Source organism: Ictidomys tridecemlineatus, chromosome 12 (assembly GCF_052094955.1).
Source record: "Ictidomys tridecemlineatus isolate mIctTri1 chromosome 12, mIctTri1.hap1, whole genome shotgun sequence".
Lineage (NCBI taxonomy): Eukaryota > Metazoa > Chordata > Mammalia > Rodentia > Sciuridae > Ictidomys > Ictidomys tridecemlineatus.
The window spans coordinates 98516767-98532883 of NC_135488.1; the positions used below are offsets into that span (position 1 = coordinate 98516767).

Consider the following 16117-nt stretch of genomic DNA (forward strand, 5'->3'; position numbering starts at 1 on the left):
TTCGACACATGTGAGTGAGTGATAAAGACAAATGGGATACGTTTCCTTCCCTCAAGGGACTCTGGAGGAAGAGGAGGCCTGGGTACCCTGTGACAAGCACATGCCTATCCCAAGCATCCTGGAGCACAGAGGAGAGGAGGAAGGGTCAGTTCTGTAGAGGGCCCAGGGGAGTAGACATTCTGGAGATGGGGACAGCGGAGCTGGAAACACTGAGACCAGTGAGGAAGGCAGCCTGGACAGAGGGGCCTATGCAGGGACAGGTCAGGCTCTGTGACACAGGGAAAGAGGAGCTGGGAGGGAGCCTCAGGGAGAAGCTGGAGAGAGTTGCTCCTGGGTGTGCTCAGGGTTTGGACATGAGTCGGCATGAAAAGCATAGTAAGCTATGAACAAGAGGGGCAGGAGGGGACTGGGAGACTGGCTGTATGTGGGGTAAGCAGGCCCTGCGTGCCTCTCCAGGAGAGCCCAGCTTGAGACGTCGAGTGGATGGACTTGAGGAGAGACACCATCTCCTATTTGGTAAGGAGAGTTGGTGTCCAAAACATTGAGCCAGAGGAGAAGGGGACCAGATCCCTATTGAACGAGTTCTATTTGAAAAGCCATCAGGACATCCAGGTGAAGACGGCCAGGAGGGAGTGGTGAACCCAGGTCTCTGAGGCAATAAGGGAGATGGGGAGTCCCTGGCATCAAGACAGGTTGAAGCTGGAAGAGGAAGAGGAGCATGAGAAATGGAAGTGGAGGAAGAGAGAGGAGAACCAGAAGATGGTGCAACCACAAAAGCCGAGAGAATGAGGAGTTTTTAGACAAAAGAGCCATCCGCTATCAGTTGAAGCTGTCTGGAAATGAGGTAGAGCAGGACCTCACCCTGCTGAATACCTTATATGTTTTACATGCTTCCTCTTTTCGCCGTGTTTCCCATTCTCTTATTCTCAGTCCCCACTTAGTGTTTTTCTGTTCCTTCAACCTGTCTTCGTAAAGCCTAACCTGGGGCCAGGTGAGCCCCCTGCCTGTACCACAGAGCTTTACCTGAGCACCTAGGCTATCCAGATCTTGCTTTCTCTTTGGAATTGTTTGATGGAAATTTTTGATAGGATTTTTTTTTTAACCAAGATGAATAATATTATCGCCTCTTGAAATCAGAGTCTGAATTGTATGGAAATATTTTCTGATCATCCAGATTCTCCAAGAAACCCTTGAGGTGACGCCCATCTCATGAAACAGGCTTTTCCTTTTGGTTCTTCTAGTCTGTCACTCATCTCCTTGGTGGTTCAAGTGTAAACTAGGTCACCTGATAAAGGAATTATATGTGAGTCTGATTTACCCAACTGGAAGGTGGGGAAGATGCTGCAGATCACTTTATCTGTCTGTCTGTCTGTCTGCCTGTCTGCCTATCTATCTTACATTCCGTCATCCAATACACATGTCACAACTTGCCCAGCTCTGTGTCCCTGCCTGCCACAGAGATTCTCACCTATTTAATTTTTATCGCAGATGTGATGGGCTCAAACATCTGGAAGGTGCTTCTTAAATACTCATTGGATGATGACATTCAACGTATGTGCAGTACGCCCCACACCCCAACAGTCCTATGGAGGGAGACTCTTCTTGGGTCCGATGACCTTGGATCCTTGCAAGGAAGGTTTGCTCTGACTCAGAAAAGATGCAGCTTGCCTGTCAGATTTAGCCAAACTTCTTTTGGGCTATTGTACAGCAGGTGTTCATGCTCAGCAGCTGGTGACCATGCTGTGACCTCTAAATAAGACCAGCCTGGTGGCTGTGGACCTCGCTTTTATCCTTGTGTTTACATAGTGTCTCTCCACAGGACTTCACACCCCTGATGTCACACTGTTCCTGGTGTCTTTGTTACCTGTGGTCCTGTACCTCCATTTCTCTAGACTATAAACATGTAGAGGTCAGAGAATTCACATCTGTTTTCCTTTTATATCCACAGTACTTACCCTAGGGTGTTATAATCAGTCACATTCTCAATAAATGTACACTAGACCGTAATATTCGCTGGAGAATCCAGAAAACTAGAAGTGGACTTGGGTTTTTCCATTCCCAACCTAGAGCTTGCAGAACCTGGAGATCTGTTTCAATAAAAGGTGGGGAAGTTCCCATCAGCCCCTCATTGGTGAAGTCAAATTAATTGGTTTCAGGAGAGAGATGTATCTAAAGGGAGGACAGTTCCTAGGTTGGACTGACTTTGGTTGAGAATTCAAAGCTGTGATTTTAACAACTTTGGGCAGGCTATTTTTTTTCCTCCTCTACTCAACCTAAAAAAGCATATTCAGCAGACATGAATGAGCTGAGGAATTTTTGTTTTGACAGCTTTGGGACATCTGAGATATTGTATACAGAGCATTTCTAACCAACCTAGAAAGACATGTGTCCAAAACATATGCAGGAAAATGACTGATCAAGAGTGGGAAAAATGAGAGGAAATCCTCTTAAAATGAAATGATTTGTCAAGAGCAGCCTCAGATGCAAAACTTTGTTAGAAGAGGCTCAGATTAACAGGACTTTAACCAGCACATTTGGGAAGATGACTGGAATACTTTGGTGAGAAATTCATAGACATTTTGAGCTATTTGGGGTCCACCGCTATCTGGTTAAATCGCCTCACCTTACAAAGGAGGAGACCAAAGCTGAGGGAGGTCATTGTTCTCCTCAGGGGTAGTGGCAAAGCAAAGATTCAAACCCAGGCCATCTGTCTGGCAGAGCCCATCCCAGCTTCTCTTCAATAGAGGTAGGGACAATGGCATTTTTTCTCAATATCTGGGCTTACAAATTATTTCCTCACATGTCAGTCCCATCTATAAATTCACACATCTTATCTGAATGATTTGGGACTCTGTCAGCCCCACAGTGTTGTGTTGTGTTCCAAGGATTGTTTAGTGGGGGGTCAGTCCCTCCCTGGTTTCAGTGAATCCACTGCTAGGCTCATCCTAGTTGCTTCACTATCATCTAGAGAGCACCTTAAAAACTAGATTCATGTACACATGTAATCCCAGTGGCTTGGGAGGCTAAGGCAAGAGGATTGCAAGTTCAAAGCCAGCCTCAGCAACTTAGGGAGGCCCTAAACAACTTAGCAAGACTCTGACTCAAAGTAAAACAAAAAGGGTTGGGGATGTGGCTCAGTGGTAAAGCACCCCTGGGTTCAATCCCCAGTACCCGCCCCCCCCCCAAAAAAAAAACCTAGATTCTCAGAGTCCCTGAACTGCATGACCAGGTTTGGAAACCACAGGTCTTTAGTTCCCTCCATGTGTCCTGTCTACGTCTCCTCTGCGGTAGCCACGCATGTGCTGTGCTCTGCTGCCTCTGTCTGAAGCTAAGCCCAGAGTGATGAGAAAAAAATTTTAACCTGAGATCCCAGCTCTGATTCTTATGAGTTTTATTACCTTTAGCCACCCGTCCACTGTCTTTGGTCTTTCACTTGTAAACTGGAAATGACCATGATTCCTAATTGGCAGGACAGATTTGAAGATGCCCAGAGTACCTTCAAGTGGAAGAAGACCCATTTATGGAGAGGCTGATATTCTGGATTTTGGTGTCATGGCTGTAGACAATGGAAGCTTTTGGCTTAAAACTCTTTAAGTCCCTGGTTTTGCCCTCTAAAACCTGCAATCATTTCTGTCGTTAATCATACTATTATTCCATGCAGCCCAGCTTCAAAATCCATTATACAATTAGACTAAATTAAGCACTATTAGTTCCCTGCCAATCTTGAATAATCTTATTCCCTCCTCTGTTCTCAGCAAACTTCCTTGCTAAACCTGCACCATCTGTCAAAATCTTTTCAACCTTCAAGTTGAACTCCAGAAGTTGCCTGTTCTTTGAGCCTCTGGCCTCCTAGGCAGAGTCTCCCATGCCCTGTGGGCCCCTGGCCTCACCAGGTCTGCCCTTCTCGGAGGCAGATAAGGGCAAGTCCCTCATCTCCCTCATTGGACTGGGAGTCCCTGACAGGCTGAGTCCATGCCAGGGCAGCCTGGGTCTCTGCCTGAATTTCAAGATCATCACCAGCTAGCAATCCCACAGTCACCTGCAACACTCTGGAGGTTATATCTCTTCAGAGACAGAGGAGAAGTGAAGGCGGCCATTTTGCACATTCTGAGTTTCCCTTGACCATCAGGCTCCCCACCTATTGTGATGGACGCTACACGGCTCGGTGCCCTTCAATCTTCTTGTTTCAGGAACACCATTCAGATAGATGTAGTATTGAGCAGCGGCAGAAACTGGTAGGGTTTTACCAGGACCTCTGGAGCATGCTTTACCCTATCAGTGACCCCCCCCCCACCGCCCCCTGCACCACACACACACTCACATGTGCGTGCCAAATGCATGTTTTCTAGAAACTGCAAAGAGAACACTGGACCGAGCGTTCGATCTAGATTCTGGTCTCGGTTCTCTTCCTTTCCCAGAACCAAGACGATGCCACCTTAGTCAAGTCACTTTCTGTTCCTGGGTCTCAGTTTTCCCATCTCTAAAATGTGGAGCTGGACTAGCTAACTTTGGTTTTAATCACTTCCCTTTTTCTTTTCTGGGATTACACATAGAGTCTCATTTTCCTATCTGTAGCATTTGACAGCCGTGGACAAGAGCAATGAGAATTAAGCTTTCTGCGCCTCTCCCCCCATTGTGCAAACTCGGGCACATGCACCTCCCCTTCCGAGGCTGTGTTTATGTAATTGATTGATTGAAGGAGACTTGGCCCTTCTTCACTGCAGCTTGATTATAAGTGAGCTAAACAGATGTCTTGAATTGGGTGATTGGTTTCCAGATGCATTCCAGGGAGCAGGGTGATGGGAAGGAAATAAGTGATTTCAAATTCTGGGGCCTCCTGACAAATGAATTGTGCTAGTGGGTGGGGACGGAGAGGGGCCAGGTTTGGTACTTAGTGTTATGAAGTGAGTGACCAGATGTTGATGGCAGCTGGTAGATTGATATCAAAGGTGACTGTTGGGCTGAGTGCCCCTTTAGGAGATGATCCAGAAAGGAGGAGCACAATCCTTTTCCATCCATGCCTGGGATGGAATTTAGGACTCCTGGGTTGAGTACGTGATCCCTCAAGTGTCCCAGTATGGCAGAGCTCAACTTTCAACTTGTGCAGCCTGACCCTGTGCAGGGTATGTGCTTCTAATTACTCCCCGACCTGCTTTCCAAGTCACCTTAGTGCCCCACACCTAGGAGTTGATAAAGGCACCTGATCTAGTTGGCATCCACTTGGATCCTCTAAGGTCAAGTCAGGTCAGCGGATCGCTAAATCCCTGGTGAGAAAACTCAGGCACAGAGAGATGAAGCAACGTGTGTGCGTCTCAGGACCATGGGAATGAGAGCATCCATCTATATAGCTAAGAAAGCACGTCCATATTTATTAACTTATGAGAACACTACAGCAGAAATGATTATTTATATCATCATCATTAGTGTTAAAATTCTCCCTGATTTAAACATGAGGGAATCAAGACTCAAGTGGTTAAGTGAATTGCCCCCAAGCACAAGGCTAATTGGCCTGGAGCTGGGAGGCTTTCCAAGAACTCTCCGGTGATCCTTCCCCTTCATTCCTAGTCCGTTGCTTTCTTTCACCTTGTTCTCACTGTAGCTTCTGGCCTGGGAACAGACCTGCCCACCATCAGGGAGCTTCCGGCAACCACCACAAAGCAATTTGTTGGCAGAAGAGTACCTCAAAGACGAGAGAACCCACAAAGCCCTTTTGAAGATTAGTTGAGCCCTCCAATCATTGAAACGGAGCCATGCATGTTTTTGCCAGCTTATTCTAGAAAAAAAAAAAAAGCAGGAGGTTCTGGATTTTTGAGAATTTTCCTAATTGCTTAAGTTATAGCCTTGTTTGTTATCCACAGTTTTAAATAATGATAATAATCCTCACAGGGTTAGGAACTAAACTTTCATACCAATTCTGCCACCATTGTGTATCCTTTGGCAAGTTCCAGAATATCACTGGCTTCAGTTTCTTCATCTCAGAGGACTCCAAGGACCCTGGTCACTAAAAGTCTACTATTGTGAAGTGTTGACAAAGCCCAGGAGAAAAGGAGACCCCTGGCTCATGCCTCAGAATCGGTGGCTACGGAGGGACTTCGTAGAGCTGGGAGCAGTCCTAAAGGCCTGACAGTGTTTAGAAAGCTGGTTTCGCAGGCTCTGTTTAATGAACTGTAGCTTCCAATACAGATGCCTCTAAAGGCCAACTGTAAAAGAATTGCCACATATGTCTGACACTTCGTGTGGTTCTTTATTGAATACACAAAGCAGGCTTGTCAGGAACACATTGGCATTTGTGTATGCCAGGAAGCAAACTAGCCCAGCTGGATGTGCCAGGGAGTGGAGCCTGAGGAAGGGGAAGCTGCTGGTTCAGAGACGCTGACATTCAGCCGGGCTCAGGCTTGGTGCTCCCTGGGGAGGTGGCATTCAGCATGGCCTCCCCAGCCAGTGGCAATGCCCTCCACACTGTGTGTGAAGAACTATGACCAGGATGTGACTCTGGATAAGTTTTTTCCCCTTGCCTGGGCCTTGTTTTTTTTTTTTTTTTTTCCCACCTGAATAATAGAAAAATGGTTGACTTCAAATGCCATCAACAAATTCTAGTGGCCTCTGATTCTGGGATTATCACCAAAAAGTCACACTGACCTTGCCATGGTATAACAAAATAAGGAAATGGAAATCTGCCATTATCTCCTTCAGACAGGCAGCCGGAAGACCCCCCCACCCCCACCCTGCACATTATTTCTCACAACAAACAGGAAACCGTGTTGAGGTAGAGCGGGGCTATGTGAATTCGGCCAGTGTCTGCTAGGAACTTCGCCATTCCAAGCATCTGTGTCATCACCTTTCAGCAGTTATAGGAAGTTAGTGTCATCACTGGGTGACCAAGGCTCAGAGAAAATCATAGTGTCCCCCATCCCACAGCTGAGAGGTGGCAGAATTTGAGTCAAATCTCTCAGTCTTGTGCTCTCCACCTGTGAAATAATCATGGTAATATTAAAGTCACTCAATGAATAAGACACATGGATACAGACATAGAGGAAAAGATCATGGGTTGGGAACCGTGAGACCACCATTCAACAAGTGAGAACAGTCAGGCCCAGCGCCAGGTGATGTGCATCCCTGAACTTAAACATCAGTTTCAGATAACTAGAGATAGGTTAGCATTAGCAGGAAGGTAACCCAGGACAAAATCACAGTCATATCACCAGATTTTAAATGATCAGCAAGCCTGATAGTTTTGTTTTCCCATGCAAGTCTAAGAATCCAGTTGATTGAATTCTCTTGCAGGCCCTTGCTGAACAGAGATCCCAATGGCCTTGGAAATCTTGCACAGCCCACCCTCACTTCTGTCTTTGGGACACCAAACCATACCCAAGGAGCATGGCAAAATGTCAGGAAAGCTAGATGGGCAATTTGAGCCCTGCAAGTATGGCCTTGATTCAACCCCTGGGATTAACACTTGGATCTTGACAATGTGTACTCTGACCCGCTCTTCACCTAGGACACCCCAGGTCTGACTTTGTGTAGGTGGTACCAGGGCTTTCCAAGACAGCTAAGATGCTCTTGCTCCTGCCCTGCCCCTGACTTGGTCCTGCTTGTCCCTTTAGGGGTCCAATTTCTGTGATTCGGCCTTACTTTGAGTCTTGACTCCTACAGCTGACTGTGGCTCTGTTGAGGGAAGCTCGCTCTTGTGCCATTTAGCCCGTCGTCCCCTTCTTGTGAGACATGGGGTCAAGGCCCCAGGTATCCCAGGAAGCTAGTCAAAGACCATTCAGTGACTTTCTAGCTCAGGACCTCAGATGAGACTTCACTTCCCTGAGCCCCAATGTCTGCATCTGTTAAATAGGAATAAGAATTCCACCTCTTTCCAATGCATCGAATAAGATAATGGTATAAGGTTGCTGGCACGGTGTTGACCCCAGTGAGTCCCCAGTATGTGTTACCAATTATGAATATTCTCCCTTCAGGCCTTCACAGAGGTCCTCTGTATGGGGGCCCAGGGTCTATTCACACACTATTCAGTGCTGCCAAAAATAAGAATGTAAGTCGGACCCTCACCTTGACTTCAGAAACACTTCACAGTAAGACACGAAATGAAATTCATAGACCCTTTTATATGACTCTTATATAGATAGTCTCTTTTATATGACTGTAATATTTGCTTCCAAATCTTAGGTTGGGCCATGGCTAAAAGACATCATTTAGTGAGCTCATTGGAGGCCTTTGCTCCTTAAAACCCCTGTCACATGTGGTCACCTGGAGGAGGGCTGGTCTTGAAGGGTGCATAAAGAGAACACTAGGTTTACAGATTGAGACTTGGGGAGCATAAAGAGCCATTTCTGGGGGGCCTCAAGTCAGTAAGACAAAATCAATACAAAGAATTGTTGGAATTTTCTAAGCCTACCCCAGGAGAGACCCAAGTGTCCAAAGTGCATTAAGTCTCCCTCTGACCCTTCTGTGGTATTATGAAGAAGACCTAGAATTATCCCCTAGCCCTTGAGTGTCCAGGCGTGGCGTGGATTTGGCTGGGAAGCCCCATTTCTGCCTGAGCAGCTGGTACTGGCTCTCCAGGCACAGGCCAGGTGGCCTTGGTATTGGTAACCTCATACCTCCTAGAGACCTGATTCCCACGCTCAGGTTAAGAGTGTTCGGAGTAGCTGGTCCCTGCCAACTCCTCCCCAGCCAAGGGGTTCTGATAAGGGGACCAGGCATCTTTGGACAGGGCCACCCTGGCATGCCTCTCATCAGTTACCATCACGTTCTCCTGAATGGCCACGGTTCACCGGCAAACAGTGCCTCAAGCTAATTGTTAATGAATTCAGGTTTTTAAATGTGACTCATACTGGGAGAGTTTCAGGACATCGGTATATACCGATAAGAATGAATACACACACAGGCCCAGAGACATGCTCAGACCCTCATCCTGGGGCAGACGTCTGTAAAACCTGCCTGGGTTTTTCTTCCAGATTCATTGAGAATCTGGAGACAAATCAAATCCCCTTTGAGTGTGAGATGACAGCAGGCAGAGTCTTAGGACCAATGTCTGCAGGTTCTGTTGGGTCATTGCAGGAAGAGACTAAGGGGATCTGTGGCTTTCTGAGATGGTGGGCACCAGGGAGGTTGGGTGATCCTTTCCTCCCAGTTTCCAAGTGCCGAAATCCAGGTGTAGAGGAAATAACAGACCTGCTGTGTGCAGAACTGGAACCACCCTCTGCTCCACTACCAACCCTTCTCACCATAGCACTTGGTACACTTCGTGGCAGGCAAACCATTTCCAGAAGGCTCCATCAACTCACCTTTCTTCCACGATAGAAGTGACAAAGTCAATAGCAGTGATTTCAACTAGGTAGTCCACAGGTTTCTGAAAAGTGTCTTTTTCTTTCTTTTATATATTTTTATTTGACACATCATTATTGTAGCTGTGTTTCGGTGGTCAGATTCCACGAGACCAAAACAGGCGTATAACATAAGGTCGATATCTCTGGATCCTTCTGAAGGTCACAGTCACTTTGCAAAATGGGCCTGACACTGAGAACATTTAGATCTGTCCCCAAGGGTAATGGATAAGCCTTTGCGCGTAAAAGAAGTTTGCAGATTGAGGTCTAAGAAACACTGAAAGAAAACACTGCACGTGTTTCTCATACATTGTTGAATTTAATCTGAAGCTGCCGTGGTTTGAGATTCTGAAGGCACGGAGGAGGAATGGAGGAAACTGGGGCTTCAGCATCTTCCAAGCCTGGGTCTCATTCTCATTTGCATAGTATATTTCACCAGGCCTCTGGCCCGTCCTTTGAACTTTGGGCAAGTAGGGTCAGCTTTGTGAGCCTCATTTTCCTCACCTAGAGAAGAAAACATCAGCTACTTCTCAGTATTGATCTGCAGTGAGACGTGTGACATAGGAAATGCACGTAGCCCAGTGTCTGGCAGTCAGTAGAGGGATTCCATGAATGTTACTCCCCACCTCTTCCCTGGGCCTGGCCTGCCTCTGCTATAGGGCTGCTTCAGGCTGAGCACTTCACTGAAGCCCTGGATCCCTCTAGAAAGACTCTACAGTCCCTGCCTCCCAGGCCCAGTCAACAAGGGTTAAGGACAAGGATTCAAGAAGCACCCCAGGTCTAAAACCTTAGAAAAGGCCCAAGGAAAAGAGGCTTAATCTGGTGGTGGTATAGAAATCAGGTCCCAAGTAATTATTGCCCAAAAGGCACTAAAAGAGGGGAAAACAAAAAAAAAACACATGCATCTCAATGTTTTATAAGAAATTAAATCAGACTGTAGAAAAGCTGAATTCAATTTCACCCAAAATGAACAATAATGTTAACTTCATTCCTATTTAAAGCCAGAGACTACGGCTTTGACAACTAAAGGGAGGCTGCCTTGGAGCAAGAATTTCAAAACAAACTCATTTGATAATCAGGACATTTGCATAGTCTGTTTCACTAGGCAGAGCCTGGCCCAAGCATAGCCGATTATCAGACTCTCCAGAGTTCAAAGACCCAAGAATTGCTGATGCTCAGTGCTGAAAGCAGATATTCGGTTGTCTGTCTGTTTGATATGCCCATGTGGCACATTTGCCAGGCAATGTCTGATTTGGCACAGCATACCTCTGTCCAAAATAGAAATAGTTCATCTTTTAATTGGAGGAGGCAAATCAAGATAGAAGATGGTTGCAGACACTGAAGTTTTGAGAAAGGCACCAATGATTGTCAATGTGGGATGGCTGGGGGGCTGGTAGCACTCTCATCTTCTCACGTGATCATGCACTAGTGTGGACGAAGCTTTCTGGCCCTCTCCAGAGGACCCATGTGTAATGGCCATGCCTTTCTTTCTGAAAGTCATTCTGGTGTTGCAAAATAGAAAATGCAAGGCCAATTTTTTCCTTGGATTCTGCTATCAAAAATCAGGGGCCTTCTGAAGATCAAAGCCACCTGTGATTTCTGGAGGCCAACTGTGTAACAGCAGCTCAGCTCCCGAGTCAGGGAGGAAGTCTCCAAGCAGATAAAACATCTAGACAGCAAGTGGCCTCAAACCCAGATGAGATCTACCCATTTCAGCTTGTCTTTATTAAGGTGATTGTCTGATGGTGGGAGTGTGAGTGCTGTTAACCTTAGCACCAGAAGGGCAGCAGCTCCTAGAGAGGAGCTGGGGAGCATGAATCTCCACTGGGTGAGAAGCAGAAAGATACTTAATAGAAGTGTAATTGAAGGATTTTTTTTTTTTTTTTCAGTACTGGGGATTGAACTCTGGGCCTGATACATACTAGGCAAAGGCCCTACCACTGAGCTGCATTCCCAGCCCACAAAGGATGCTTTTCTTCTCTTCTAAATGTAGTGTGGTTGGTGTCGGTGGGAATTATTTTACTCCCACTTCAGGGCAAGGCCTGCTGTCTGTGGATGTGATTAAAGGATCATCCAGTCACCAGCTGTCTGCACTAGAGTCAGCCCCATTTCTCGGCCGCATTCTGAAATTCTCAACACCAGACGTTTTGGAGATGGGGGAAGTAGTGGCCCCCAAAGCAGATGTTAAAAAGCACACATGCTAATTGGGAGTTAGCACCCATTAGCACTGCCACACAGATTGATTTATCAACTTAGCTCTAACCCTTTGGAGAGCAAGGATTTTGGAATCTTTAAAAAAAAAAAAAAGTCAAGAAGAAACTTTAGAAAACATCTGGTCTAGATCTTCTATTTAAGGACCTCAAAGCCCAGAGAGGTTGAGTGAGCTATTCAGGGTGACCAGTAAATCACTGGCAAAGCTGCAGATGTAGTCCAGATTTCACTAGGTGCTTGTTTCTAGAATCATCTACTTTACTGGTGAGGAAAACAAAGTCTACAAGTGAGAAGTGACTGGCCCAGCCTGGACTGAAATTGAGTTCCCCATATTCCTTATCTAATATTCTGTCCTTTATTATCACATCCTATCTGTTTTCATAACGCTATGACTGAGGGAAGAGAATAAAGTAATAGGTGGCTGAATGATTTGTATTTTGGCACGTCTTCTACTAATTCATCAGCAAGCTTTGAGAAGCCTACTATCTGCAAAGTGAATCAGCCATCTTGGATAATGGACATTGAGTAGCGGGGGACATGAGAAGCTGAGTGGCCTGTGTACTGTGTGCGGCCAACATGGAATGATTGGGACACAAGGATGCTCCCAAAAATATTATCAATGTCCCAGAGCATCCCTCTTCCTGCCCTTCTCTCTCGTGACTCTCCTTACCCAATGACTTTCCCTGACCTCTCTCCAAGATACAGTAAACCCTGGTCTCTTCACTGTGGGGAGGCTGAGTGGATTACAGGGCCGGCAAAGCAGCACTGTGGGTAGACCTTGAGTTCCATTTGGGTGTGGCCCGACTAGGACTTCTCCTGAGCTCCAACTGAACATAGATGATACATTTTACCACGAGTTCTTATGCAAACTTAGGAGGTCCACGTTATCATTCCCGATGGGCAGGTGAGAAAATCGAGGGCCAGAGAGCTTATTTTTCTCGCCTGCAGTCAACCACCAGCTGGCAAACCTCAGAGCCAGGGTCGGATTCGTAGAGAGCTGGTTGCTCAGGTAGGCTGCAGGACCACGCTGAGGACGGATCATCTCTCTACCGTCAGAGCTTCTCACTGACCTACAGTTAGCTCTTTTTTTCAGCCTGCCTTCTCTCTGGACACCTGTCATCGTGTGAGTTATAGACAGGACCCCCGTTTTCTTCTCTTAAGCTCCCTCTTACCAGTATGGAGTCCAGCCACCTGTGGAATTGACAACCAACTTCCCCCAGACAGGTGAAGGTTGTGGATGAGAGGTGGACGGCTTCCTGGGGTGGAGGGGCCGCATTTGGGAAAGAGTCTGTCCCACTGACCCTTGGCTCTCATTGCAGGTCTGGAGTGCAGCTTTGACTTCCCTTGTGAGCTGGAATATTCTCCCCCACTGCATGACCTTGGGAACCAAAGCTGGTCCTGGCGCCGCGTGTCCCCGGAGGAGGCCTCCCAGGTGGACCTGATGGACGGGCCTGAGGCAGAGTTTTCTAAAGAGATGCCCAGAGGTAAGGGTAGAAGTTACTGAAGAGTGTCCTGGATGGGCCAGGGCCAGAAGGGGCTGCCCATTTCTGTTTGAAATGAGGAGGCTTCCTCACTCCTGCTCTGCCCTGTTTCCCTTGAAACCTACTTTTAATATCTGTGTCTCTCCACAGCTTCTTGGACCAGGCAAGGAAGGGAATATCAAACTCTGATTTTAAGATCAGTCCAACCCTTTCCCATTTTTCTAAGTAACAGAAATAGGATTTCCTAACTCTTCCACATATATTTCTTAAGGTCAGATATAGGAGAAAGTGCTAATCTATTTGTCTGTTTGAAAGGAGGTTGTCAGGTAAAATACAAGACACCCAGTTAAATTTGAATTCCAGATGGATGATGAACGATTGCTCAGCATAAGTATATCTCATGCCATAGTGAGAATAGACGTATACTAAGAGCTCTTCCAATCATACTAAAAAATTCAAATGTGATTGGGTGTCCTGCATTTTTTATTTGCTAAATCAGGCTCTCTTAATTTGGAAGGTACTGTGGAACTGGGTTAAATGCTCCTTTCGAAGCCATTATGAATATTCAGGCTGCATGCTTGTTTTGCATGGTGCTTCCAGTAGTTCCGAGCTGCTCAGGAGCATCCCCTTCTGAATTTATCAGGGACTGAAAGGGTAGACTGTGAATAAGTGCTGGGTCCTTGTTATGCTTTTGTGGAGTTTTGAGAGAGGGATGTCCAGCCTTCAGGTCTCTTCAAGCCAAACCTTAGGGCTCCTAGTTCCTTGGACACAGAAAACTCTACTGACCCCAAATTGACACCTGTGTTTCTGATTTGTTTTTTTTTTTTTTTTTTAGGCAGAAATAATAACTGAAATGGTAATAGGCTTACTGCATGTTCAGAGTAGCACTTTCAATTTGCAAAGCACTTGCATTTACACTGTCTCACTGGATTTGAATGCTGTGAGGGAAGAAGGGCAGATGAGAAAGCAAGGACTCAGAGGAGCCGAGGAACTGCCCAGCATCACACAATTTGGACTTATGGGTCCAGGTCTAGATGGCTTTTGTGGTGAGTCCTAGAAAAGGGCATTTTCCCCACATTGTTTCTGTCTTTGTAGCAAAAGCTATGGCCAGAGCTTGCTTCATTCTTGAGGATGATTATTTCAGGTTCACATAACCAGAGAGTTAACAGAGAGAGGCTCAGGTGAGCTGGTAGAGGTGACACACAAATAATTAATGTTCTCAGGCTTACAGCATACATCAGCCCTGAACTCTGTCATGATAACAGAACTGTGAGACGCCTTTCCTTTTACACATTTTCCTGGGCTGACCTTTCCTGTTTTTTATGACTCTTGAGATTGCTTAATGTCGATTTATATTTTAAGCTTCTTTCAACTTGGATGATGATGTGTATTGTGTGTGTGTGTGTGTGTGTGTGTGTGTGTGTGTGTGTTGGAGACTGGGTCTTAACCCAGTAATGCATCAGAATCTTCTAAAGAAATGATAAAAAAAAATACTTCTCAGGCTCCATAACCTATATTGATTCAATAGAGTTGAAATGGAACTAGGAATTTGCACATTTTAAAATTTTATTATGAGTTGCAGCTTGTGTAAAAACTCAGGTCTAAAATGTATGCATACGCAAAAGATTACAATAAAACCAGCACCTGTGTTCTCACCACCAAGTGTAGGCATTTGAATGCTATCAGTCCCTTTGTAGCCTCCTATCTCCCACCTAGATCAGTCTTCTCTACTTCCTCAGAGTTAATCACTACCTGCATTAAGTTATTATATCATTTTTCTTTACAGCCTAACCACCTTTGTATATATAGCCATAGTGAACACCTTGGTTAGGTTTACATGTTTGCAACATTTTAATATAAATGGCATCATCCTGTCCTTTTGTGATTTGTCCATTTTGATACTTGCAGCTATGGTTCATTGTCTTAGTACCAGATTGAATCCATTGAATGAAACTACTGCAATTTCTGCCTTTTACTCTCATTGGATATTTGGATGGTTCTAGATTTTTGTAATCACCCAATAACACTGTTGTAAGTGGTTTTGTACATGTCTCTTGGTGCACACATATGTCTAACAGTTTCTCTAGAGCATGCAACTAAGAGTGGAATCACTGGATAAGAGAATCAGTGCCTCGTCCATTTTACCAGGTCATGCCAATCTATTTTGCAAAGTGATCACTCTGATTTATACTCTTGATGTATTAGTGTTTCTTACCATGACTTTATGTTCTTACCAATAACAGGTATTGTTAGACTTTGTCATTTTTGTCTATCTGATGGGAAATTTTAATTTCCATGATTCTTTTTAAAAACATTTTAATAAGTTTCTCAGGTGATTCTGAGACTTGGCTATGCTTTTGTTCGGTGGACTTGGACTCCCTTCTAGATTCATTCCTATTCAGCTATCCCTAAGGATATCTTTGGATTCTAATACCCAACATCTAGAAACACATATTTTTGATCATTGTAGATTTTTTAAAAAAATATATATTTATATTCTAGGGATTGATAGTGATCACAGTTCAGTGAGATTAAGAGAAAAGGACAAGTGGCAATTATGTTCCTTGGGAATTCCATAGACTGTGTGGAGTTAGATGTTATAACTTTGAAAGTCGGTACTTTTTAAATTTTTAAAATGGTGCCAATAAATTCTGCATCGCCACTCTCTGACCTGCTTCTTCTCTGTCTCCTACCTTGCGATCCCCAGCATATGTGTGTTACACTGAAAAATAAGGAGGAGAGAAGGGAAGGGAGGTAAAAATAAATGTTCAGTTCTCAGTGTTTCTTAGTGTGGAAACACATCAATGCCTTGATGTTTTTATGAAGCTTCATCTCAAGGGTCAGTTCGTGTGCTGACTGCAGACCTTTTCCCATTAGATGAGTCAGTCAAGACTGGGATATCCATTTTTAAAGAAAATATTGTCAACTTCTATCTCTCTGAAGTTGTGTCTCTTACCGTGTGATAGTCTGCTGCATTACAGTGGTGTGAACAACCACAGCAAAAGCCACTGTGCCTAAGCGGGCCTGCCTCATCTCGCCCTTCAGGGAGCAGCGTCACCTGGGAAATCTCCCCACTGACAGAGATGTTTTTTT

At 45.4% G+C, this 16117-nt stretch overlaps 1 protein-coding gene across 2 annotated transcripts in view; it reads left to right on the forward strand.

The window, feature by feature from the left end:
• Alk (ALK receptor tyrosine kinase) overlaps positions 1-16117 on the forward strand; it is a 651421-nt gene that overhangs the window by 196617 nt on the left and 438687 nt on the right. For both annotated transcript variants that reach the window (XR_013429124.1, XM_040271529.2), the window contains exon 3: positions 12863-13027. Coding sequence is in view for 1 of the 2 variants with exons in the window: in XM_040271529.2 (XP_040127463.2) it covers positions 12863-13027 (165 nt within the window). In the remaining variant the exon portion in view is untranslated. The remainder of the gene's footprint in view (positions 1-12862; positions 13028-16117) is intronic.